Source organism: Podarcis raffonei, chromosome 7 (assembly GCF_027172205.1).
Source record: "Podarcis raffonei isolate rPodRaf1 chromosome 7, rPodRaf1.pri, whole genome shotgun sequence".
NCBI lineage: Eukaryota > Metazoa > Chordata > Lepidosauria > Squamata > Lacertidae > Podarcis > Podarcis raffonei.
The window spans coordinates 63919368-63945306 of record NC_070608.1 but is presented as its reverse complement, the minus strand read 5'-3'; the positions used below and the strand labels follow the sequence as shown (position 1 = coordinate 63945306).

At 44.2% G+C, this 25939-nt stretch overlaps 1 protein-coding gene across 1 annotated transcript; it reads left to right on the top strand.

Moving 5' to 3' along the window:
* The first annotated feature begins 2553 nt into the window (after positions 1-2553).
* LOC128417793 (enoyl-CoA hydratase EchA19-like) lies at positions 2554-24956 on the top strand. The gene is made up of 6 exons (XM_053396939.1): positions 2554-2778; positions 6810-6977; positions 10960-11057; positions 12662-12806; positions 15016-15165; positions 24343-24956. The coding sequence occupies exons 1-6, from the start codon at positions 2646-2648 to the stop codon at positions 24564-24566; spliced, it is 918 nt and encodes a 305-aa protein (XP_053252914.1). The 5' UTR covers positions 2554-2645; the 3' UTR covers positions 24567-24956.
* Positions 24957-25939: the final 983 nt, after the last annotated feature.

Here is a 25939-nt window from a genome sequence, read left to right as displayed (position 1 = left end):
TTTGCCCTGTTTGCAGAGTAACTGCATTTATTTTTTCCCAAATATTAACCCAATGCAGCACGTCAGTGGTGCCTGTTCAGATGGCAATAATATGAGAACTGCACTGCTAAAAGAGTCTAAACTCAGTTATAAGGGTCTGCCTTATACTCTGCTAATGTGTGTGTGCACATCATTTGACGACTTCAGTATCAAGTGATAACTTACATGTGTGGATACAATGACATAGAGGTTTCATATCACATTGCCTTTAAAAAATATTCAGCTGCTCATGATCAAGAGTAGAGATATCAAGTGAGATGCATGCATGCGTTTAGCCCAAGGGCTGCATTGTATCATGGGGACCACATGCCAGTGGTGGCTGGACAAAAACTGAGCAGAGCAACAGATACAGGACTCTCTTCATTTAGTGGGCTACATTCCAGCCAAGCAAACGAGGTTTCTTGAGTGCACACAACACATCTCTTCATCCAGACAAGCGAGGTCCATTATCACAGTTCAAGAACACATTCCAGCCACGCAACATTCAAGGAGCTTGGGCAATAGGACCAGCAAGAGTCTGCGGACTGCACAACTACACAAGCAGGCTGCTTACACTCTCAAGTGCCTTGCGCCGCCTGAATGAAAAAGAGAAGGGACGGACTGCAACTACACTGTTGGGAACCCGAAAGCATCTTTCTAGTTGTTGCCATCAAGGGTGAAGGGGTCCTCTTGATTATTCACTGGAAGCTATGCCCACATATTCAAACAGCAGCAGGGCTGTGCCTACAGCACCATCATCACAGCCTTCCTGTGTACAGCTCCATGCACAGAGGCCTCCCTCAATAGCCTACTTCAGACAACACGTGGAGATATCGGAGGGCAGGGCAGCGAGGTCCAGCTCCCCATTCATGCACTGACTAAACTCAAGACTTTAAGGTTTTCTGCACTAAGCCCTAGCAAACTTGGTCCCTACACAGACTCTCAAGGCTGCCGCTCTATCATCACCCTAGTAGTTGTGTAATGCATCACACACATTACAAGAATGCAGAGCTGTGTCACACTTTCCTATTTAGCCATTTAAACATCACTCGAGACTTGAAATTGCTATCATCTCATTGACCAGGAATCAATTGGGCTAACACTGAATATAAAACAGCAGTACATCACCCACTGAGGGCAGCCAGCTGCATGCCAAGAAAACAGAGGTGTCGACTTAAATAAAATATGTAGGAGGCAGGTAAGCCCCACCCCACATAATCACATGACACGGCACACACACATTATTTGAATGGCAATGCCCATCAACTGGGGACGCAGGTGGCACTGTGGGTTAAACCACAGAGCCTAGGACTTGCCGATCAGAAGGTCGGCGGTTCGAATTCCCGCGACAGGGTGAGCTCCCATTTCTTGGTCCCTGCTTCTGCCAACCTAGCAGTTCTAAAGCACATCAAAGTGCAAGTAGATAAATAGGTACCGCTCTGGCAGGAAGGTAAACGGCGTTTCCGTGCACTGCCTTTACCAGAAGCATCACCAGAAGCGGCTTAGTCATGCTGGCCACATGACCCGGAAGCTGTACGCTGGCTCCCTCGGCCTATAGAGCGGGATGAGCGCTGCAACCCCAGAGTCAGCCACGACTGCACCTAATGGTCAGGGGTCCCTTTACCTTACCCATCAACTGGGGGGTGGGTGGGCTACTGGTCCCCTCAGATGTTTTATTGGTTCCTATGCAAGAAAATAGCCCCTTGAGATCTTCCAACTCTGGGACGATTTGCTCGTTATTAGTTGCCACCACAGCCCTAAAACTATGGAGGCCTAGGCGGTGGTTGGGAAACCAAGGGGAGGGCGTGTCCCCTGTCATTGCCTTCGGGAACCGAGAAGCAGATTTCCACATGGCAAACCCTCCAAGTGTCCCTATTTTCCAGAGACAGTCCCGGATTTACAGAAACTTCCCCGGTTTCTGATTTGAATGTCCCGCTTTTCCTTAGCACGTCCCTGTTTTCACTGGAGAAATGTTGGAGGGTATGGAGTTATCCGACCCCCTGAGCCATCTGAAGGCAGCCCTGGATAGGGAAAGTTTACTTTTTTATATATTGTTTTTATATATGTTGGAAGCTGCCCAGAGTGGCTGGGGCAATCCAGTCAGGTTGGCAGGGGATAAAGAGGAAAACAGCAGCAGGAGCAGCAACAACGGAGTAGGACACCCCTATTTTCATGATAGAAATGTTGGATGGTATGGAGTTATCCAACCCCCTAAGCCATCTGAAGGCAGCCCTGGATAGGAAAGTTTTTGTAATGTTTACTTTTTATTATGTTTTTATATATGTTGGAAGCCACCCAAAGTGGGCAGGGGACAAAGAGTAAAACAGCAGCAGCAGCAGCAACAACGGAATAATAGGACACCCATATTTTCATGAGAGAAATGTTGGAGAGTATGGCTTTCCTCTCTTCCCAAGTAGGCTTCATGGTCCCCAGCCACGTATGCAAAGCAGGAGGAGAGGCTTTCTTTGTGCAAATAAAGGGGCTGACAGCAGCTCCGCGGTGCCATCCCAGTTGGACTTCGGGGCCGAGTAAACAACGCTCATTCCGCTTCGACGCCATACCGGGCGCCGTCGAGCCCTGCCGTCACTGGAGCCCCGCTGACCTTTCCAACTGCGCGCCCTGGAGAAATGGCCCAGCGGCTCCTGTGCGCGCCTCTCCTCAGCCGAGGCCTCCGGAGTCCGAGAGCAGCCGCGGGGACCCCCGCCGTCGTTATGCAGGCGAGCTCGGCCAGCTCGAGTGCCGGAGAGCCGCCCGGAGAAGGTTAGTAGTTCTCCGCTTTTGGCGAGCGAAGACGAAGAGCCCTTTGGAAAGCACGGGGGCGCGCGTAACTTTTTCGTTTCGGCGCAAAAGCGAGCCTCCTCGGCGCCGTGGTGGGCCGGGCTAGGTTTTTTATTCTGCAGCCACGCGGCGACGCCTGCAGGTCAAGCTCCAGCGCTACAGAAAGGAAAGGAAAATGCGCCAAGCAGAAATTCAGCAGGTCGAGTCCCCCAATCCCCACCCCCCCATCAGCTGCTGGCTTGGCAGAAGTCCTTCTGATTTTCGACTTGTATGCAGCACAAGGCTGTGGTTTTTAAATGCATCTATTTATTTGAATATATATACACACACCCCTTAACCTTACAGTCACTGTTGGTGTACAGAAACAAAGCAAATTAAACTTAATGGAAACTGGACGAGATTAAAATTCCAACAAGAGAAGAAATCAACATCAGAAATACGAGCAGTGCAAGATGGGAACACTCTTCAAAGTCGTTGTTGTTGCATATTTGTTTACACCCCATCTTTTTCTCTGACGGAGACTCCAGGTGGCTTGCTGATAAAATAACTGCTGCAAACATCAGGGGAAGCACTCATTAAAAACAATTAAACATTAATAGGATTAAAACTATCTAGCTACCTAGTTATAGGATCAATTAAAAGTAAATTCATCCACCCGCCACCAAGGATGTGCAACATTTGTTGTTGTCTGAAATAATGGTGTCAAGTAGTAAGATGGACCTCAGTGGGCAGGGAACTCCATGGGTGTGGAGCCACCACAGAAATGGCCCTTCCCTGTGCCCCATGTCTTGGATCTCCTCCAACACAGGGACCATTAGGAGTGCCTCATTTGCTGATCTCAGTTTGATATGGGAAAAGGTGCTCTTTCAAGTGCTTGGAATTAGGTGCAGTACTGCCAGAAAAAAGATGGCACCCTTTATCGCTGTCATGAACAACTAAGGACACAATCCTAACCCTAGATTGGCAGAGATGAGGGAGTTAGTGTTAAGTTGTGGGTAGACATAGCAGACGACACAGCAATTCTTCCAAAGCAGCTCTTTATTTGTAAACTGGAACAGAACTGACTGAGGAGCTCAGTCAGCCTGCTTATATAGAGCTCCAGAACAATGTAACTGTTGCCATTTTCTAAAACTAGCCAATCACTGAACGTCACTTTCGATCCTTCATTTGCATACAAACTATCCAATCACTGAATGTCACTTTCGATCCTTCATTTGCATAACTATCTACAGTATCCCCCTGCTGGCCCAGGGTGAGAACTTCAGTACATAACAGTTAGGATGTGGCAAATCTCCAGTTCAGCTAAGAGGTTCCCGTGCTCAGGCCACGTAGTGAGTTTGTGGCTCTTTGGGGATCTGAACATAAGGAACCTTCTGGTATGAAAATCCACATTGGGTTAGAATGTTAAGTTTGGACCCTTGCCCAGCTAGAAGCTCACTGGGTGACCAAAGATTTTTGCCCGTAACCTTGAGGCCTAGAAGCATTAAACGTGAAAGCCAACATTCTCATGGCTTCATATAAATTGGGTCATGTTCCCCTTCCTCTTTAAAAATATGAAACGAGGTAAACTAGACTAGGTATACACATCCTAGGGCCAACTGTGCCTCCTTGCAGACTGTATAGGCAGTCCAATAAAAGATGTCGCACATTGCCAATACATGGTGGAGATAATTTCACAGGATGCAAAGCGGCTCTAATTGAGCTTTGGTTAAGCATGCTCTTGTGTGCAGTGAGAAGGAACTTGTTCAGAGACTGAAGTCCTTCACGTTTGAGTAGGCCGAGTAAACAGCTGTGATACACATAGACTTTGATCCATCAAGCCACCTCGTGCCTACATTTAAATGAAAGGCATTTCAGGAGTAACTAAGCATTACTAAAGACCTTTCATACTGTAGCCTCCTGGTTTTTGAAAAATATTTTATTTTCTGGTGGTCTTTCTTACCAATTCATGTGGTAGTAGTACCTACTGCGCATGATGAGACCAATTATAAGCCGGCTCGTGAGCGTTGTGTTATTTATGCGGCTGAACATCAGCAAAGAAATATGCCATTAAAAACTTGCTTACCCTGGCTGTTTAAAACAAAACAATGAAATGAATTTAGTTATGCAGCTTGCAGGGTTACAAATTATGTTTGTAGGCATGAAAATGACAACTGGCTTTAAAATACTCATCACATGAATTAATTCTCTTTGTTCTTTGAAGGAGAAAGAAGTGTCTCATAATTAGGGTTGCCATATTTCAAAAAGTAAAATTCCTGACACCCGCAAAGTTGTTGAGGTTTTTTGGGGGAATCCATCCCACAAAATAGTGGTTTTAAGCTTTTGGAGCTGTTTCTGCTGCTTTTTCCATCGTGTTGCCATACATCTGGGTTTTTCCTGACATTATTTTGCCGATTCTGCAAAATTCCCCCCTGACACCATTTTTATACTCGAAAACCAGGACATGTCGGGAATTTTCTTGACATATGGCAAGCCTACTCATAATTAGCTAAGGTCAGTAATGTAAGAGCAAGTGCTGTCTTCCTTAGGGTTACTGATATTGAGAGATGACTCATTAAACAACTGAACATCTATTTTCCATTTTAATAATTTATAATAACTCCAATGTTAGTTAATTTGTATTGTGGGTATTTCAGTAAAAACAAGGGGTTGTAGTACATGCATTCAAAGCAGGCCTAGCATAGGGAGAACTTTCCACTGCAGCCTGAGTTCTTGGATTCTCCTGAGAGTTGGGGAGGGACTTTGGGGAAGGTTTGGGACAGGGGAATGGAAAATATGACTTAATTGCCTCTAGCTAATTTCCCCGGATTTTCTCCCCAAGGGGAGGAAGCAACAAAGAATTTGTTATTTGCATAAGCATCCTATACTTTGGATGGAAACCAGCTTTTGAATGTTATGAAACACTTGTTTGGAGAGCCATTGCCCAAGATTTGGAATCATGGAATCACAGAATGATAGAATTGTAGAGTTGGAAGGGACCCCAAGGGTCATCTAGTCTAACCCCCTGCAATGCAGGAATCTCTGCTAAAGCACCCATGACAGATGGCCATCCAGCTTGTGCTTAAAAGCCTCCAAGGAAGGAGAATTCACAGCCTCCTGAGGGAGACCGTTCCACTGTTGAACAGCTCTTAACAATGGAGAACCACTGTGGTCCATTAGACAGAGATTTCTATCTGGAGTACTAAATTAAAATAACTCCACTGCCTCATATGTACTGGAAATGAAATGCATGGCTTATTTGAGCTGTTTCTGGTTCTTTGTTGATTTAAAGTGGGATTTTGTGCTCCCCCCACCCTTGTTTGTGAGATGCAGAGGCTGTTCATGTTGGAAGCATGCACATTTTGCTGCAGGTGGCATGCACCCAAGTTCCATTTTGGACATCAAAAAGAGGTGTGAAAGTGAGACCGATTGCTTTGCCTTCAGTGTAATTAAGGCAACATTGCTCAGCTCCCAAAATTTTGGAGTTCATGGGCTGAAAAAAAGAGATTCATAGCAAGAAAAGTGAGGAATTTGGAATCTGGGGGCTAACAGTTTGGGTCGAGAACAAAGTTTTAAAATGATTCCTCTAAAACATTTTTCAACCTAAGACATTCCTTCTCAATTCAGTTATTTCTTGCTGTGCTTCAGCCCATTTTTAAAATAAAAAAACCCAGCTGTTCATTATTATTAATTTCCAGGAAATGCCCAGTGTCTTAATTTTATTCCTTGTATCCAAGCCTGATGATGAACTGCCTCACATTCTGTCTCTGGCTACTGTCTTTTTTTAAGGGAGTGGACAGGGAACGAGAAACCGCAAACAGATTGAATCCAGCCCATAGTGTTAGTTGTGTTCATGATGACATTGTAAACATGATACAGTATTAGCTTTACCTAGTAACCGTTTCACGTGTCAACCCCTTCAGCCAGTCTTCCAAAATGTAGTTTACTTATATTAATGGGTGACTCTAAAAAGGAAAAGAAAGAATTAATAGCCACACACCAGGGTTTCTATTTGACCTGTTCTGTTTTCTCAGGAAGAAGGAATGTAATTACTGAAATCCGAGGGACCATAATGACAATTGGCATCAACAGGCCAGAAGCCAGGAATGCTGTGAACCAGGAGACTGCAGGATTGCTGGTGGAGGCTTTCAGATCGTTTGAAGAGAACAGCACGTTGACTGTGGCTGTGCTTCATGGGTTGGGTGAGGCCTTTATACTGTATTCCTGGGCCATTCCTGAGCCTATGCAATGGCCATTCAGGGCCATTGGCAATGCAAGAGAACTGTCCTTTCCCCCTGCCCAGAAACTGGGTGTAACTGGGTGTGAGGTAAAAAGTGTCTTTTTACCCAGCAAGTGTCTTCCCAGCAAGGTGTGCTGGGAAGAAGTAGGGGGGGGGGGACACACAAAGACAGACATCCAACTTGGGGCAGGATGGCTGAAGGCGGGCTGGGAAAGATGCATGGCTCTCTCCAGTGCTGCACTGCTGTGGGGAAACAAGTGCCTCTTGAGATGACCATGCTGTAAGAGCTGGACTCCCTCCCTCCAAACTCAGATGTAAATATGTGAATAAATCATATTCTTAAAGCGACAGCAACCTCTGCCACCTCTTCAATTCTCCAGAGGAGCAGAGACCCTGGAATCCCATGAATGGCTCTGCAGGGAATGGGGTGGCCTGTAACAATATCCTTCACTCATGCTCTCATTCGAAACCCAGCCCCTTTCCACCCAGTGTCCAGTGTTTTGCATATACAGTAAGCCCACAACTTCCACACATTTAATTTGTGAACATTCAGCTTTAGGCACATAGCAAAAGAAATAAATGAATGAAAAGTGGGCAGAGTTCTGGGGAAAATAACCTTGGCAATCCCACTAACCATTGAACCCAATGGGCTTTGACTAGACGTGGCTTTGACTTTTAGCACAATCCAAGGAACATAACCCCTGCACAAATTGCGGGCCTACTGTACCTTTAAAACTGAATTTTGAATAGACAGAAGAGCAAACTGATGCAAAAGGTATGAAGGGTGTGTGTGTGTCATAAAAGCCTTAAAATAAGTTATCTGCCGTGGCTCGGGATACTTGCGTCAGCAACCAGAACTCATACATGCCTACAAAATGACTTGTATGTGCCTTACTTCAGGTAAGGCTCACGTTGAAGTTTCAGGCTTCCTTTTGCTCTGTATCAAGGATGGTGCCAGGTATGTAATAGTTAGGGATTGTGTTTCCACTTCATAGTAAACTATGGTTCGTGATTTACGGCGAATGTGTAGACTACTCCCACTTCGTTTTTCCCTGGTAGTGAGTAGAAGCAACCATGATCCTTGGCTTAGCGTTCAATCTGAGCTGCAGGTTGTGGTTTGCTTCACTTCAAGGAAACCATGGTTGGTAAGCATGGAACAAACCTTGGCTTCTGATTGTGGTTTGTTTGGAGAGAAACAAACCATGATCCCCAGTTTGGATGCAGCACTAAGCCAAGCATTGTGGTTTGTAGCTCCCATTTGCTTTTGTGGAGGGGAGTGAAGTGGGAGCAGTCTGCGTGTTCATGGTTTAACCATGGCTTCCCGCGATGTGTGAACACAACCACGATGTCATCTCATTCATAACATGAACCCTGATTGGCCAGAATCACATTGTGAAGGATAAGTTAAGTTTTTAACCAAGGAAAAACTTGGCAATGGCAACAGCCACAAACAGGCCCCCCCAAAAATGAATGTTCTTAATGGGAGCAGTGGTTATTTAGGCTTAAATTTTTCCAGGCCTTCTGAAAGCAGTTCTTTGAACCAAAAAACTGAAATGGGCAACCCACTCAGCACAGCCTTTAGAAAATTGGCCATTGCGATATGTGATAATGAATCACACATTTAAATAAGTGAGTGATAGTTGCAGCTATCAATATAACAACATAACAAGCCTTCAGAGAAAAGCAAAACAGAGCCCGGGTTTTCTCTTCCTCATCTCTCCTTCCTCAGTAGATGGTCTACTTAACAATTCTGCTCTATAATTACAATATTTACTTTGCTGAGATAAAGAAAAACAGTATTTAGTGGAATCAGAAGCAGCTGCATTATTGGTAGTCTTGAGGGGAAAGGATAGAGATTACCGTTGGAAACTTTAAAACAAGAAAGATTTATGTATATTTATGTTTTTTTAAGGGCTTTGTCCCCCAAGGATGTGTATACATAAGGTTATTTTTAGACCATCAATTTGATTGAGAAAATTATAGTGTTGGGACTTGAGCCGAGAACAGTGGTCCCATCTGTTAAGCTCATATCCGGGTGATGCCTGCTTTGTGGCCTTTAATGTGCTGGGCTCAGCAAGTGAGTGATTCCCCTCCTCCCCTCACTGTACAGTTGCAGAGCTGGATCTTAAAGTAAATACTGCGGGCACTCGTGCTTTGGTTTTCATCATGGTGGTATAGTCAACAGCAGCTCTTTCTTCTGCTTCCAACGCACACAAGAAGTCATGGTTCCCCCGCCGCACAAGAAAAGGCTTGAATTAGCTGCCTCTGCGGTAGAGGAAGAGTAGGGAGACACGGTTTTGCTGATGACGTGGAGGATGTGCTGGCCGGTATACATGCCACCAGGAACCCTTTGAATGAAATTCTTGGCTGTGGTTAAAATGCTTCTTCGGGGGCAGAGGGGGGAATGATGTGCCCTTCTTAGGTTTTTGTACTGGAAGTTATTAAAATGCCATTCTAAAAGGGGGTGAATTTGATACACTTACGTCCCCACACCCCAATTTCAGGTTTTGGCTATTCTAATTTAAGATTTAGGATGAAAAGCAATTTTGATTATTTTAATTCTGTGCTTTGTGCTTTGTATACTGTAACTTTGTGTGGTGAACTGCCCTGAGACCTATGGGTATAGGGTGGTATACAACTTTAATAAAGAAGAAGAAGAAGAAGCTGGTTGATTTGGCCTGCAAAGTTTAATTTAGTTGATCACAAGCTGCAGACCAAACAGCAAAAAAGGGCAAAAGCAATTTTAGACTGCATTAACAGGCACATTGTGTCCAAATTATGAGAAGTGATAGTTCCACTCTATGCTGCATTTGGTCAGACTGCATCTGATGCAGGTGGCGCTATGGTTTAAACCACTGAGCCTCTTGGGCTTGCCAACTGGAAGGTTGGCAGTTTGAATCCCCGCGATGAAGGTCGTTGTTCTGTCCCTAGCAGTTTGAAAGCACATCAGTGCAAGCAGATAAATAGGTACTGCTGCGGCAGGAAGGTAAACGGCGTTTCCATGCGCTCTGGTTTAGGTCAAGGTGTCCTGTTGCGCCAGAAGCGGTTTGGTGATGCTGGCCACATGACCCAGAAAGCTGTCTGTGGACAAACGCCAGCTCCCTCGGCCTGAAAGCGAGATGAGCGCTGGAACCCTATAGTCGCCTTTGACTGGACTTAGCCATCCAGGGGTCCTTACCCTTTTTATTTGATCAGACTGCATCTGGAGTATTGTATCCAATTATGGACACCACGTTTTAAGAAGGACACCACCAAACTGAAGTACACCCAGCGGGGGTCAACCAGGATAGTCAGAGTTCATCAGAAACATAGTCCCATGAGAGACTGTTGAAAAAGCACCATGGGTGGTATTCATCTACTTGTTACTCAGAGACCCATTGAAATTAATGGACATGATTATTTCAGTAGGTCTGTTCTGATTAAAACTTAGTTTTACCACCCAGTGTGTTTAGCCTAGGGAAGATAAGAGTAAGTGGGGGATGTAATAGTGGTCTTCAATCAGCTGAAGAGCTAACATGCAGAAGATGGAGTGGACTTATTTTCTGTGGTTCCATAAAGCAGGTCTAGAACCAATGGGGAAATTGCAGGGAATCAGCTTTTGCCTAACCATTAGCAGAAACTTCCTGATGGTAGGAGCTGTTAGACCGTGGGAAAGGCTGCCTTGGGCGGTGGTTTGCTCGAGATATGTACATGGAGACTAGATGGGCATATGTCAAGGATGCTGTAGTTTCATCCCGCTCTGCAGGTCTTGGATGATCTCAAAGATTGCTTCCAACCCTGCCATTCCATGAAAATGCCTCTACCCCATTGAAGAACATCTAGAATGGCTCAAATAACCAAGAGCCTAGCCAAACAATAAAAAAGGCTGAACAGAAACCAAACTTCTTTCTTTATTCCATAATCTTAACTTTTGTGTGTGTCTTCTTCTATGTGTGTGTTTTTAGGTGGCAATTTTTGTGCTGGTTATGATTTGAAGGAGTTGGCGCACGCCCCAGCCTCTATCAAATTGGAACAAGATGTCACCCAAACGCCTGGCCCCATGGTATGTTCCGGAGGGAAATCCTGACAATTTTCTGAAAAACTGATGCCGTTTTCCATGGTAGTGTTTTGTTTCGCTATGGAAACCACAGCGCTTTTCAGTTAAAGTTACAGACATTTTAAAAAAACGCAGGAGAGAAAAGAGGAATCTTCCCTTCTCAGAAAGCAACTCAAACCAAATGGGATTGTTTTCCCAAAAGAAAAGTTGTAAGTTGTCTATTCCCTGCAAACGTGGGAATCAAGCACACTGTGCCCTGTGTTTTATATAATGTGAACTAGGTGTTTGAATGTTCTATTGTGGTGCCTATGGAAGCAGAGGTAAATTATGCAGTGTGGATGGGAAAGCCGTGATCCAGCCTACATCAGCATTAATTTGTGGTGCTGCTTCTTGCTTGCTCATGAGTCACACAACACATTGTGTTTCCTTCATTATCGCTGGGCTCGATAGACAAGACTGAGTAACTCATGACCCTCCACATGTAGTTTGACTACAACTCCCCTGACCATTGGCCACACAGCCTGGGGCTGATGGGAACATCTGGATTAGCCACTAATCCAGACACTAAAGGCGTAGACTTTGAACTGATTCATCAGGATTATATTCTTAAATGACTTCAGAGGAGACAAAAGAGATGTGAGAAGAGGTGCCACGAAGTATGGGTTTCTGTTAGTTTTGAAATACGTTTAAAAGCCCTGTCATGATAAGGGTTGCTTACCCAAATTCTGGGTGGGCAGTGGTTGCAGCCTGGCATGGCTCCCCCAGGATGTGGAAAATATTTTCTCCCTCGCGGCCGGCTATTGGGATCCTCCTCAGCTGGCTGTGAGGGATGACGGGATTGCCAGCCAAAAATTTGAATCTGACAAGGCCAATGATGGCCTTTGTGGGGGGTGGGCCATAACCCAGGCACAACCCTTTCCGATTATCGGCCTTCAGCCAGAAGGCTAATACAGGTTACATGCTCAATGCCTGAGCCAAAGCTTACCTACACCTGTAATCCGAATGGACAGTATAGGACGCTAACTTCCAGAGATGCCTCAGAAGTCTATTTGGGTGTTTATTTAGCTGAATGTGTGAAGGGGCTGTGGGGGGTCATTGTGTGTGCCCCTTCGTTCCTCTGAAGCTGGATTTTAACTGAACATGACCAAATGTTCTCCTCCCAGTGGTTGGGAACACCATGTGAATATGGTTTCCAGTTACAGGAAGGACTTCCACTTCCACCCAAATGCCTACAAGCCCCTATCAGACCTTCCCCCTCAACATGGGAAGAAGGGCAGCATACACAACTCCTCCATGGACACAATCAAAAATGCCTGTATATATTTTTCGGTTTATGAAGACTTGGACATAAAGGGCTGCCCTCAGTAATCCTAGATGGCGGGTCTCTTGCTTAAGGAATGGGCGAAACTCAATCAACTTCTTTTTCCTTGGCACTGAACATGGTAACGCCCTGTAATTTCCAGCTAACCTGGGCACACTTCGCACGTTAGTTTTGACTATATCACCACGAATGTTATTAATGCATTGTCTCTGGGTCAATACTGATTGGAATATATTCTAGTCCTATTGGATCTAGTCTAGTTCTAACACAATTCCAATACCTGTTACAGGGTCCTTCGCGGATGAAGTTTTCTAAGCCAGTGATTGCTGCGGTGAGTGGATATGCAGTGGCTGGTGGGCTTGAGCTGTCCCTCTTGGCTGACTTGCGTGTGGTAGAAGAAAGCGCTGTCTTCGGAGTGTTCTGTAGGCGTTTCGGTATGTTTTGTGAATTGCATGGAGTTTGGTTTCGAATGGGTATAAAAAGGTGTGTGTGCCCTGTATCTTTATGGTCAGCACAGCACATGGCCTCTGATTAGTTGATTAAGCTGCTAATTAAGGCTTACAGCGCTGACCTAAAACGGGATAGGCTATAAAAGTGTAAAATATCAAAAGAGATTTTTTTTACGTGAACAGTCTACTATACCTGCTCGAAAGACTTGTGAGCAGATTTGCACAGCTGACTTACTGAGTATACGTAGTAAATACATAGTAGGGCCAGTTTGGCAAAGCCATTTCGTCTTCAAACTGAAGATATTTTTGCAGCGCACGTCGTGTTCATTAATTTCAATGTGTTTACTCTGAGCAGAACATCGCTGAGTCCCACCCAATGGATTCATGGAGACTTAGGGAGGAATGCCCTGATGGTTCCATCAGGGAAAGCATTTTGGCTTGCCAGATGGAACGACGTCTCCTCTCCACCACCAACCCACACACTGTTCCAGGATTTATCGTAGCCCCTCCAGAGCCAATTTCAGAGAAGGTGGGGAGTGGGGTTAGAGGAAAGTCCCAGGGCTTCCACTGATGGGTATTATTAGTTCATAGAACTGTAGAGTTGGAAGGGACCACAAGGATCATCTAGTCTAGTCCAACTCCCTGCAATGTAAGGATCTTTTGCCCAACTTGGAGCTAAACCCCACAACCCTGACTTTAAGAGTCTCATGCTGTACTGACTGAGCTATCCCTCAGGACAGTTGAATCCTGCCCTTACTCTCCGGCCACTATTCTCTGGCATCTCAGACAAATTGCTGACTTCAACTGTTTCCTTGCTCACTACACTCATTTTGCACTAGCTAAAGTCAGCCAAGGGTACAAAACATCTGAAAAGGGAACCACCACAGACCCGGAAAAGATGGAAATTCAACAGGTGCCGGGGACAGGTTTATTGACGCCAACGTTATTAAGCACAACGTGTTTCAAGCAAATCAGTTTTAAAAGAATCAGAAATTGCTTGCATCTCTTGTAACTTCCTTAGGTACTCAAAAGGAGCTACTAACTCCTATTATGGTAATGTATCTTTTTGTTGCCTGGTAAAGAGGCATTTGCTCAAATTGCACTGGGATCAATACAACTGGTATCAGTACATTTGTCTCCTGCACTTGTTGGATTTTCAGAGTGTTGGAAGTAGCCATGTTGTTTGCACATCACAGTAAGCCGGAAGCCGTGCAAGGGCTGATTGTGCCCTGCTCTTACTGCGGAGAAACAATCCTTGGCATCGCATGATGGCTGCTCAAACAGATGATTGATAAGCCAAGTGCAAACCTTGGCTTAGGGTGGTTTGCTAGGAGTGAATCAAACCACGGTGCTTGGCTTGCACACGACCCTAAGGTCAAATACCACAACTTGCTTCTCCCCAGGGAGGAACAAAGTGGATGTGATTGGCTTGTGTACAGTAAACCATGGTTTATGACTTACTGCGATTGTGAACATAGCCAGAGTCTCTGTAGGACACATCTCATTGCTTACCTTTTGGCCATGTGTTTTGTGATAAGAAGGCAGTTGGATGGTTGATGAGGATTATACATGCCTTTATCCCAGATTATGGGAGTATAATGTGTTAAAGGTAAAGGGACCCCTGACCATTAGGTCCAGTTGTGGCCGACTCTGGGGTTGCGGCGCTCATCTCGCTTTATTGGCCGAGGGAGCCGGCGTACAGCTTCTGGGTCATGTGGCCAGCATGACTAAGCCGCTTCTGGCGAACCAGACCAGCGCACGGAAACGCCGTTTACCTTTCCGCCGGAGCGGTACCTATTTATCTACTTGCACTTTGACGTGCTTTCGAACTGCTAGGTTGGTAGGAGCAGGGACCGAGCAACAGGAGCTCACCCCATCGCGGGGATTCGAACCGCTGACCTTCTGATCAACAAGTCCTAGGCTCTGTGGTTTAACCCACAGCACCACCCGCGTCACTGTATAATGTGTTAGGGTTGCCATATTTTGAAGAGCAAAAAAAGAGGACACATTTGCCGACTTTTACATTTGATGACTCTCATTTTGCATACCCATGGAAAAAATGAACGTGTCCTAAAAAAAGAGGACACATGGCAACCCTGGTTTCAGAGACATTAACATTCCAGTTTGCTTAAAAAATGGTTATTTGAGTGAGGTTCCCCCCCTTTAACTATTGTTGGTTGGGGTTTTTTTTTAGGTGTTCCGCTGATAGATGGTGGCACTGTTAGACTACCAAAGCTAATAGGCCTTTCGCGTGCGCTGGATCTCATTCTCACTGGGCGGCCTGTTGGTGCGCAGGAAGCATTTCAGCTTGGACTGGCTAATCGAATAGTTCCCAGTGGCCAAGGTAGGTGTCTTACGCAGCATGTCATTATTAACTGGGTTCAAAACCAGTCAAAGTCTCACAACATAACCTACCTCACAGAGTTTGTTGTGAGGATAAACTGGGGAGTGGGAGAATCATGTGTACCTTCTTGGAGAAAAGGTGTGGTATAAATCAAGTAAATAAATAAGATTGGACAAATCCAATGTATTATTGGGCTGCTAGAGCCCTGCGCGTTTCAGTTTCATTCAACCTGAATGGAATTAAATGCACCAAGTGGGATGCAAGACTACAGCCTTTGTTGTGCTGAGTCATGTTTTTAGATGGGGAGATGACTTTTGGTCAGGATTGGACCAATAGGCTGGTGCAGCACAAAGGTCTAATCCAGGCACCCCTAAACATGGCTCTCCAGCTGTTTTGGGACTACAATTCTCATCATCCCTGACCACTGGTCCTGTTAGCTAGGGATGATGGGAGTTGTAGTTCCAAAACAGCTGGAGGGCTGAGTTTGGGGATGCTTGGTCTAATCTGTTGCAGGACCCTGTTGGCATCTGCTGTAGTGAAGCCTTCACTGAGCTGGTGCGCACCACGAGTTTTGGACTACAGTTCCCCTCAGCCCCAGCCAGCATGGCCGATGGAAGTTGTAGTCCAAAGTGTTCAGAGGGTGCCGGGTTTGCAAAGGCTGCTTTAGATAAGTTCTTACTGGCCATAGACTAGCAGGCAAAAAGCAATTTGGAAGCCTAGCTTTCCAGCATTCCCCCCCCCTTTTCCCCATGGGATGGGTGGGAGAGGCTAGGCAGGATGCCCTCCCCCCCCTTCTCAGAGCCGCGTAGAACACATATGTCGCATGTGAACGTATAGCATCCTTTCTGTAGCCAGCAACTGGCAGCTCTTTGCGAACTTTCATTCCATTCAGAAGGCAGAACCCTGATTTCTGTTTAATTTAGAGCGCGGGTTTGACAACATGGAAATACATTTCTTCCAATAACAAGGGTGTGTCCCATCATGAAAACACATTCCTGCTGCTAACCTTTGACCACCGAGGGGGGAACTACCTCCGTTAAGGTAAATGCACACAGCAGTTCTCTTGACTAGATTCCGGAGGTTTCCTGCAGAAGGAAAAAGGAAGACCCTTCTGAAACAGGCTTTACCTCATTCCGAATTGGCATGGAAGCTGGCTTAAAAAAATGACCAGCAACAGCTGCTTTGATTCAGCTTAAGCTGGTGGGGCTGCTGTTCTCCTCCCCACCCCATCACTGACTTGTTAACAAAACGATGACAGCATGTACGTATCTGAATGCAAAACAGGCTTTGGCAATTGCTGGTGGGGCGAGGCATCCGTATTGTAGCAGAGTTTTAGAAAGGAAATAAGCCAGGAGTCAACTAGCCATAACAAAAAAGGTACAGATTCAGATGTTTCCCTCTCTCTCTCTTTTTAAGGCTTTCTGTGCATGCGGGTGTGTTAAAATTTAGATTATTTTGATCGTGGAAGTGTAATGGTGGGGTGGGGTGAGGGAGATCATTAATAACACAGTAGGTTATTCAATCCCTCCTGAAGCTGCCGCCATTCTTCAGGTCCAAGAAGTGACTAACGTCTCCACAGACTTTCTGCCCATGTGCTCTGTGCGTCCTGATATCCGGATTCCTTTTTAAAAATATGGCTGTTTTGGTTGGCATCTGGAGAAGTATATTTTGAGACAAACATGAATGAAACCCTGTTTTGTTTACCGTCAGCCAGGGATGTCCAAGTGGGAGCCCCCTGTGGACCAGATCCACCCCCCAAAAAATTTACCTGTCTGCCTCTAGCAGCCCTTCCAAACCTAATTGGAGATGTCTTTTCATACTGTTTCACTTGTAAGAAACAGAGTAAATGTTTTCAAGTGCAAGAAACAGAGAGTGCGGTTCTCGCTCACATTTACCTGGGGCTGGGATGGGAGCAAGTCCTGCTGAACTCAGCGGGAATTCGTTTGGATCAGACAAGCATAGACATGCACTAAATGTGGCATCTCTTTTGGATTTTATAAATATATGTATGTTTGAAATATACTCGGAGTCGAGTGTGAATTTCATGCTCTTTTTTCAGCTCATAGTAGCAATGAATGAAGCTTTCCCCAAAACGTCTAGCTATATATACATTATTTACACAATGGGCCCCGTGTGATTGGCTAATTGCGGGCTGCTCCTGTAAGCCAATCAGGTTGCGGATTCACGTCCTCCAGAAGCCTGATTGGCTGCTCCTGCAGGCCAATCAGGTTGCTGATTCACTTCATCCAGGAGCCTGATTGGCTGCTCCTGCAGGCCAATCAGGTCGCTGATTCACTTCTACCTGGAGCTGGATTGGGTGGCTCCTGCGGACCAATCAGACTGCTGCATTATGGATCCTATTGTTTTAGGATTCAGCTCAGTACATAACAATGTTAAATAATAATAATAATAATAATAATAATAATAATAATAATAATAATAATAATAATGTAATAGTAAGTAAAACACACACCGTATATAACTGGAAATTGCTTTACTGCTTAGGAGCAACAGTTGCAGGGGCGTTGGGCATCTGTCTGTCTCGAGAGACAATGGGATGTGTCTCTGGGGGTGAAGTCAAACTGCTGCATTAGCAGCAACGAAGTGACCTCTCTGGGATGCAAGCCTGGGCAGTGTGTATGGAGATCCTGGGCTTCCCAGATGACAAGACACCCACACCCCCGGCTGTGCTCATGTGGTCCAAAGCAGAGCAGAGCAATATGTTTGGTACCAGCTTGGCTGCAGGAATTGCCAGAAGGAGCCGTACAAGGCGCCATCCAATTGTCTTAGGGAGTCCGCTCTGGATTTGGGTTGGGTTTACTCCTTAGCCTTTTCTTCTCCTAAAGGTGTCCCACAAGGCAAGGCAGCAGAGGTTTAGGATCAGAGTTTCCCTTCTCCTAGATGGGCTACTTTCCCAGGTTGACGAGCCCCGTCTGCCCCTCACTTTCCTCTATGGCACATGCAGAAACTGCCTTCTTGACCATTGGACCCACTATTGGTCTTGTCTGCTCAAATCACCAGAGCCTGTCTTTGCATGCAGGGAAAGTCCCTAACTCACCAAGCATTTGAGACCCATGAGCTACCCTCACCTGGTTTAGCCAGCTTCACAAACAATTGTTGGCATACAGAGTGGCTGCCAAGGAAATAGAAGCCTGCCAGCTCCTTTCTAAAGCCATAGGATAGGGAACATGTTGAACTTCAGCTTCTGTAAGCCCCAGCCAGCATGGAAGATGGTCAGGGATGATGGAAGTTGCTGTTGAACAACTGGAAGGCCATAGGACTTTGTACTTTGCCATGGTGGGCCTTCCAAAGTCTGCTTCCTGGAATCACCAGGAAGCAAAATTAGGGCTTTGTTCAGGCTTAAATTTATTAAATGTCATATCCTGTGATTACTCCTATTCTCTGTCTTTATACTTGTGGTATGTGTGTACTGAAAATCAAAACACTTTTTTTTTCTAAACTCAAAGCCACATGTAAAAAGCCACATGTTCTTAGTGACAGAATTTGTATGTACAGTTCTTGATTACAACATAGACCAAGAACAGACTTGCACTTCTGTGCTTCTTATTTATTTATTATTTTAAATGAAATAAAAAATAGCATAGGCGACAGGCTGCACCTAAGCATGTACCCCTACTGCCCCTATTTCCTAAGGTGAATTCTTATTTCTTGTTGCCTTGTCCATGGCAAAGCCCATATTTTTGTATTTGGGGAAGCTTTTGAGAATTTGCTCTAAATAATATTTGCACATTGACCTAAGTTGCTATTCCAGCTCCCAAAAGTTAAATACCCCCGAGGATTGGGGTGTGTGTGAACAGATGCTGTGTGCCTAGACACAGAGTCACTAAGCAGGGGTACAGCTTGACATTTGTACACACTGTAGCTGGTTGTGCTTTTGAACTTGCTAAGTGTAACCATATTTTGGGAGAATTTTTAATAAAATGCATTTTTTTTTTTGCTTTTAAAAAGTCATCTGAGTCCCAGGCTGTGGTTGTTAACTTAATTCTTTTCTGGTTGTCTAAAGACAGTGTGGCTACTTCCTCTCTAGCCCTTTGTAGACATTGCCAAAATAAGTGTAAAAAAGTTAACCACAAGGGCCTGGGCAGTCCGGGGACCAGTGTCATAGTTCTGCTACCCTCACTTGCATTCTCATCCCTCTCCAACTTGCAGAAGACTGTCTTCTGAAATGGGGAGGCACCAGTATTTGTGGAGGCTTCCTGTGTGTTATAGAATCCTGGAAAATCCAGGTTCTAGAACCCCAGGGGTGTTCCAGAAGTACAGGAGCCCCCCTCACTTCAAAAGGTCAGCCTCCACCAACTCATGATAATGGTGAAGTGTGTGTGTGTGTGCAGAGCTTGCACTCTTGTCCTCACTGTGCCTGAATAGGGCTTTAGTCTGTCCCACAATTCCTTACTCATCAAGATAGATACTAAATGTTACAGAATGTATTTCAGCTATTCCATAATAAATATAACTGTATCAATTAGAAGATCCTTAAGTTTTGGGTTTTTTGTTTTGTTTTGTTTTAAAGAATGCTTAAATTTGGGTTTGTTTTCTAGTTTGTTATAAAAGAAAGTGTTGTGGCCATTTTATTAGCACACTGCATCAGAAACTAGTTCAATCACAGAACTTAAACAAAGCTCTGTACAATTGATGGAGAAGAAGAGCCTTCTGTAATGTGTGATAAATTCCAGTAAACAAATTCTTTTATTTTGTATTGCTTGTCCGTGGCAAATCACGGTTTCTATTTTGGTGATGGCATGTGGTGGGAGAAAAAGGGTAAATATATGAGAGTCCCTGTTTTTGTCTGTGACATTTTGGGGGCGTGTTTATTGTTTTAGCTGTATTTCATTGTTTTGTTGGTGAAGCGGCAGCTGCAGGTTCTGGTGAGATCTCATCAAAATCTCATGAGATCTCATCAAAATCTTGCATAATATCTTGTTGTGATATGGCACTGCCGCTTTGCAGGTGCTGCTGTGCAGCCCAGGAAGAGGCGGCAGTAGCAGAATGGCACCTTCATGTTTCGTTGATGCACTGCCCCTGGCTGTAGGGCCGTCTTCTCTGCCTGTCCTTCTTTCCCTTCCCTTCCCTTTCATGTCCTCTGCCCTTTGCCCACTATCTTGTTTTAGGTGGTAAAGATTCCATCCCTTTTATACGGTATATAATTTCTACATCGTGCCTAGCACTTGTTTAAGCACATACAGTGGTACCTCAGGATGCGAACGGGATCCGTTCCAGAGCCCTGTTCGCATCCTGAACGGAATGCAAGACTCGACAGCACGCATGCGCGGGTCGCGTTTTGCCGCTACCGCGCATGCGCGTGACGTCATTTTGAGCGTCTGCACATGCATGAGCGGCGAAACCCGGAAGTAACACGCTCCGTTACTTCTAGGTTGCCACAGAGCACAACTTGAACGCGCTCAACCCGAAGCGCATTCAACTCGAGGTATGACTACTATTTCTTTTTGGAAGAGGCCAGGGGTGTTCTAACAACTGAACCTTATTAAGAATTACTTAATTAGAAGGTGAGTAACAGTGGAGAAATTTCCCCTTTTTAAGATGGTTTCCCATCACTCCTTATCCTCTCATGCAGCTGCCAGTGGACAAGTGGACACATTCAGTTCACATCAGGTAATGGCCAGGCCTATGAGACCTAGTCTGTGCACCGCAACATGTGCCTCAAAACACACTCCCATAATCCTTTGTGACACAGGGGTCCCATGGCAGATGTCCGGAGATTCAATGATAGACATTGACACAGAAAATATTTCTCAGGCACTTGATCGCACAGAAGGAGGAGATGAGGGGTGAGTTCTAACTCTAACTTTAACAGTAAAAGGGTAAGGAGTACAGAACCCTCTCCCCAAGCGCTTCTCAGCCGAGTACAGAAAAAAATAATAACTTCAGTTGGGTGGAAAGCACTAGAGGAGATGGCTCTGGAGAAGTAAAAAATTGTTATCAGCTCCCCAACCCATGCCCTGCCTTCTTGGTTAAAATCAGACCACAACCTCACACCCATCTTTCTGCATGTTTGAGGCAGTTCTATATTTAAATGCACAGAACTGCTGCTATCTAGCTTGACACTTAGCTTTTGGCGCATATGTGTACATTTCTATATTGGGATGTATTGGAAGTACAAATAAAGTTACACCGGGTTAAGCGTGGACATGGATATTCAAACAAAGTTGTGATTATGTGCAGAATCATAAGTATGAGGTTTTTGTGTGTGTGTTTTTAAATCGCTTTCAAATTTTTATATAAACAAACAATATTGGTTTCTTAGTGATGTTGTTATTGAATTAATCAGTGTTTATTCACCACAGCCATTGCTCTCTCTCTCTCTCTTGCAAAGATTTTGATCTGGGAGATCCGTGCGATATTTTTGGAAAAATATTTCTGGGCAAAGAAAAGCGAGTGGTTGCTAGTTGTGTGAATTAGCAAGGTGTTGCTGTTTCTCATTAAATGCCCACAGCTTGATGTCTTCCATTAAAATATGCATTCACTTGAAAAAGAAAGAAAGAAAATAGGGCAAAGACATCATTTTTTATTTTTAGATGGCTCTTCCATGCTCTTCCATAGATGCAGAGTTCTTGGCCCTGCCAATGTTGCCCAGAGATGGTATCTTCTTCCCAGGCTCTCCTTCTTCCCAGCTATCGCAGGATCAGTTGCTCTGTATTTCACAGCTTTGTTTATTGTGACCACAGGCTTTCCAGCAGATTATCAGAGAGACATTGATCCTCTTAACACGACTATGCATTGCTGTTGCTCTTCTTCTCTGGACCGAGGTCACAGTATGGAGCAGAGGGGTGGGGCCTGTTTCTTGCAGTTTGGAATCTTCAGCTTTGAAATGTGTTGACTTGTCTTCCGCAAGTTTTGTTTTGCAATGTGTTCAGCAAATGTTCTCGCAGAAAGATATGCAGGCAGCTGTGAAACAGAAAGTCTTGTGCTGAAGTTCCTGGCATCTGTTGTGTCTTCCTCGGTAGCAGAATATTCTCTTCTAAGCCAAGCATTCATCCCTCCCTTTTACTCTTTGCAATTGATTCCTATTACATTGAGGGTGTTTAGAGACTGGCATTACCTTGAGGAAATGAAAGGTTCCAGGTTATGGAAATGTAAAGGCAGTTTATATATATATAAAAAATATAGCGCTAGTACTTAGAGGCTTGACTGAAGGCATTACATGAAATGTAGAACATGTGTGAATTCATTTTAATGAGTTGTCTGGAAAGAATGAAGATGATACATACATCATAAAAGCCTATCTAACTGACTGAAAAGCATAACATGTATAGAGCAGGAAATTAGTGATCTAATGGGTGAGCTTTGACTCACTGTTTTGGAATTACTGGATTAATACATAGGAATCACTGCACCAATAAAGTGGTACAAAGCAGAGTGAGAATGAAGAGTAGACAGGAAATAATAATTGAAGCAAAGTCTCAATGGGATTAGAGATGGCAATAAAAATTTCTATGATCAAGGACTTCCACTCCACCAGGACTTCCTGCTCATGGAAGTTGCCGCTGTGATTTTTGCATGAAGATTATACTTTTTCTCTCGTAAGTTAAGCAACAAATCGGGGTCAGCGGATCATGATAGTGTTCCCATAACTTGTTGAATTTCACCTACCTTCTGAATTAAAATGAGAACCTCTTTTTGCTCTTACGCCTCAAAGAGGTTTGCTTTTATAGTCTGGGAGAATTATTCACTCTATGATGAGAAGCCGGCTTGCTGTATTTCTGCAGAAGTATATAAGTATAGAAGATTCCCCCCTCCCTTTTCTTCCTGACCTTATACTGTATTCGACACTAATGTCTCATAACAAATGTAACTGATCTGTAGAAAATACTGTACATCTTGAAAAAAGAGACAAAGCGTGTACTTTTGTAAAGCAAGAAAATAGTAATAATAATAATAATAATAATAATAATAATAATAATAATAATAATAATAATATAGAAGATTTGAAAGGAGGCAAACCCAGAGCTGGGACTTAGATATAGAACAGGCCACATCCTGTAAGAAAATGCAATTCCTCCGCTTTGGAAATGACCTTAAGGTCCATAAATAGCAACACTTTGGAAGTCCTGAGCCCCAAGGACGTTAGATTGCTTCAACCAGGGCCAGGGCCTTTTCAGCTCTGGCCTCGGCCTGGTAGAATGCCCTACCGCAGGAGATCAGGGCCCTGCAGGATTTGACATCTTTCCGCAGGGCCTGCAAGACGGAGCTGTTCCACCTGGCCTTTGGGCTGGACTCAGTTAAAACCCCCTCTCGTTTATTTTTTTGATGGAACCCCTTATATGGGATTTGTATATAAATTTCCCCTCGCTCTTTTTGCTGGCCCATGTAGGACCAGCATGGATAGTTGGCCCTGGTGAATATTTGCCGTTTTCTCCCCTTATGACTTTGATCTATTTGTTGTTTAGTCATTTAGGTGTGTCCGACTCTTTGTGACCCCATGGACCAGAGCACGCCAGGCACTCCTGTCTTCCACTTCCTCCCGCAGTTTGGTCAAACTCATGCTGGTAGCTTCGAGAACACTGTCCAACCATCTCGTCCTCTGTCATCCCCTTCTCCTTGTGCCCTCAATCTTTCCCAACATCAGGGTCTTTTCCAGGGAGTCTTCTCTTCTCATGAGGTGGCCAAAGTATTGGAGCCTCAGCTTCAGGATCTGTCCTTCCAGTGAGCCCTCAGGGCTGATTTCCTTCAGAATGGATAGGCTTGATCTTCTTGCAGTCCATGGGACTCTCAAGAGTCTCCTCCAGCACCATAATTCCCTTCACTAGCTGCTTCAAAAGCATCAATTCTTCGGCAATCAGCCTTCTTCATGGTCCAGCTCTCACTTCCATACATCACTACTGGGAAAACCATAGCTTTAACTATATGGACCTTTGTTGGCAAGGTGATGTCTCTGCTTTTTGATCTATAGGCTATCACTAAAATGAGGCTGCATTTTAAGCTGCATTTTAAACTGTATTCTAACTTATATTTTAATCAACTGCTTTTGGGGGTGGGGCTGTTTGTTTTTAATGTTTTTACTGTATTTATATTCAGTGTTAGCCACCCTGAGCCTGGTCTTGGCCGGGGAGGGCGAGGTATAAATAAAAAATTATTATTATTGTGGCCCACTTTCCCTAATTTTAATATATGGTTGTGTTTCCCTTTTCTTTCTTCCAGGCCTCCAGCATGCCATTGAATTAGCAGAACAAATTTCAGCATTTCCCCAGCACTGCATGCGCGCAGACAGAAATTCTGCTTACTACAGTGCGTTTGATGCCTCTTCCTTCACTGAAGCCATGCAGTTTGAGTTCGACACTGGAGTAAAGGTGGTATTAGAAGAATCTGTTCCTGGTGCTAACAAGTTCAGCTTGGGGCACGGGCGTGGTGGGGCAAAGTTGTAGCAGTTGCGTATAATGGCTCTTCGCTTTGAACGCCCGCTTTATAATAGAAATAAATCTATGTTGCACTTGCAAAATAAGAAAAGCCACATGCAGTATATATGCATATCCCACTGAAATGCAGCCTTTAAAAATGTTTTATAGAAAATCCACACTTGAACTAATGCTAATGAGGGCTATATTTTTCAAAAATGTAAACGTACTAAGAATTGCCAGCTATTTGTATATTTAAGGCCTAAAATGGTCACAGAATCACTGCAATTCTTACCCGGAAGTAAGTCCCATTGAACTCAATAGGATTTATTTTGAGCAGACAAATATAGGACTGCTCTATTAGTGTTTTTAAATGTGCCCATGACAATATGTGTTAATTATTGCTTCTGAACTCTCATATATATATATATATATATATATATATATATATATATATATATAAATAATTTTCATTGAAAATGTTTCTTCCTATAAATACTTACCTTTGTTGTTGTTGTTGACAAAATACTTCTGATCCCTAATAAATATTGGTCACTAATGTGTATCTGAAACCCTAAGGAAATAGCTTCCAAAATAGTCAGTTAATGAAGCTGCAATCCTGTACTTAGTTGCCTGGTAGTTAAGTTCCAATGTTACTTTTTTCTGAGAACATTTGTATTGCGCGGAAGTCTCTTTAGTTTAATAGTCCGAAGGTGGGCACTGCTGTTCTTATATGTAAGCTCATTGTCTTCCAACACAGTAGCTTCTGAGTTTGCTCCTTTAGGGAGGTGCTTCCCCTTGTATTAAAGTGGTTGAAGAGCGTGCAAACACAGGGCCTTGATATGTGCACTTGGGTGCGCCACAGTGCTGTACATGCAAGCAAGTGTGCTTTCTAAAGATTCAAATATCTGTTATGTGGGCCAGGAATGAGTTATACAACTTTAATTAGCTATGACCTAGGATTCAGCTATACAGCTGCAAAGATAACGTTTTAAGTGTGTTTTAAGTGCATTATACAAATGTGACACTAGATGGCGCAGGTGGGCTTAGAATTAGATAGATAGCTAGATAGCTAGATAGATTAGATTTATGGTGTGTGTGTGTGTGTGTGTGTGTGTGTGTGTGTGTGTGTATAAAGCATTTTTCACAGCATTTTTCAATATATGTGTAGATTCAGCCCTAGACTCGTCCTACCCAACTTGAAAATTGCCGAAGGTTTCGGTGGGCCACTTAAAATATTTTTCTGCCTCTTGTTGGACTTGCAATATTCAATGCTAAATGCTGTATGTTTTCTCATTGTGTTTTCCTTGATTCTTTTCTTTCTTGCAGTGTATTTTATTGTCTTATTCCATGGGGAAAATTCCATTCTATTGGAATAAGTCCGTTGCAGTTACTGAATTACA

Coding starts and splice junctions, on each gene's coding strand:
- LOC128417793 (XM_053396939.1), top strand. CDS start 2,646: ATGGCCCAGCGGCTCCTGTGCGCGCCTCTCCTCAGCCGAGGCCTCCGG. Junction 6,978..10,959: donor GGCTGTGCTTCATGGGTTGG/GTGAGGCCTTTA, acceptor GTGTGTTTTTAG/GTGGCAATTTTTGTGCTGGT. Junction 11,058..12,661: donor CCCAAACGCCTGGCCCCATG/GTATGTTCCGGA, acceptor TACCTGTTACAG/GGTCCTTCGCGGATGAAGTT.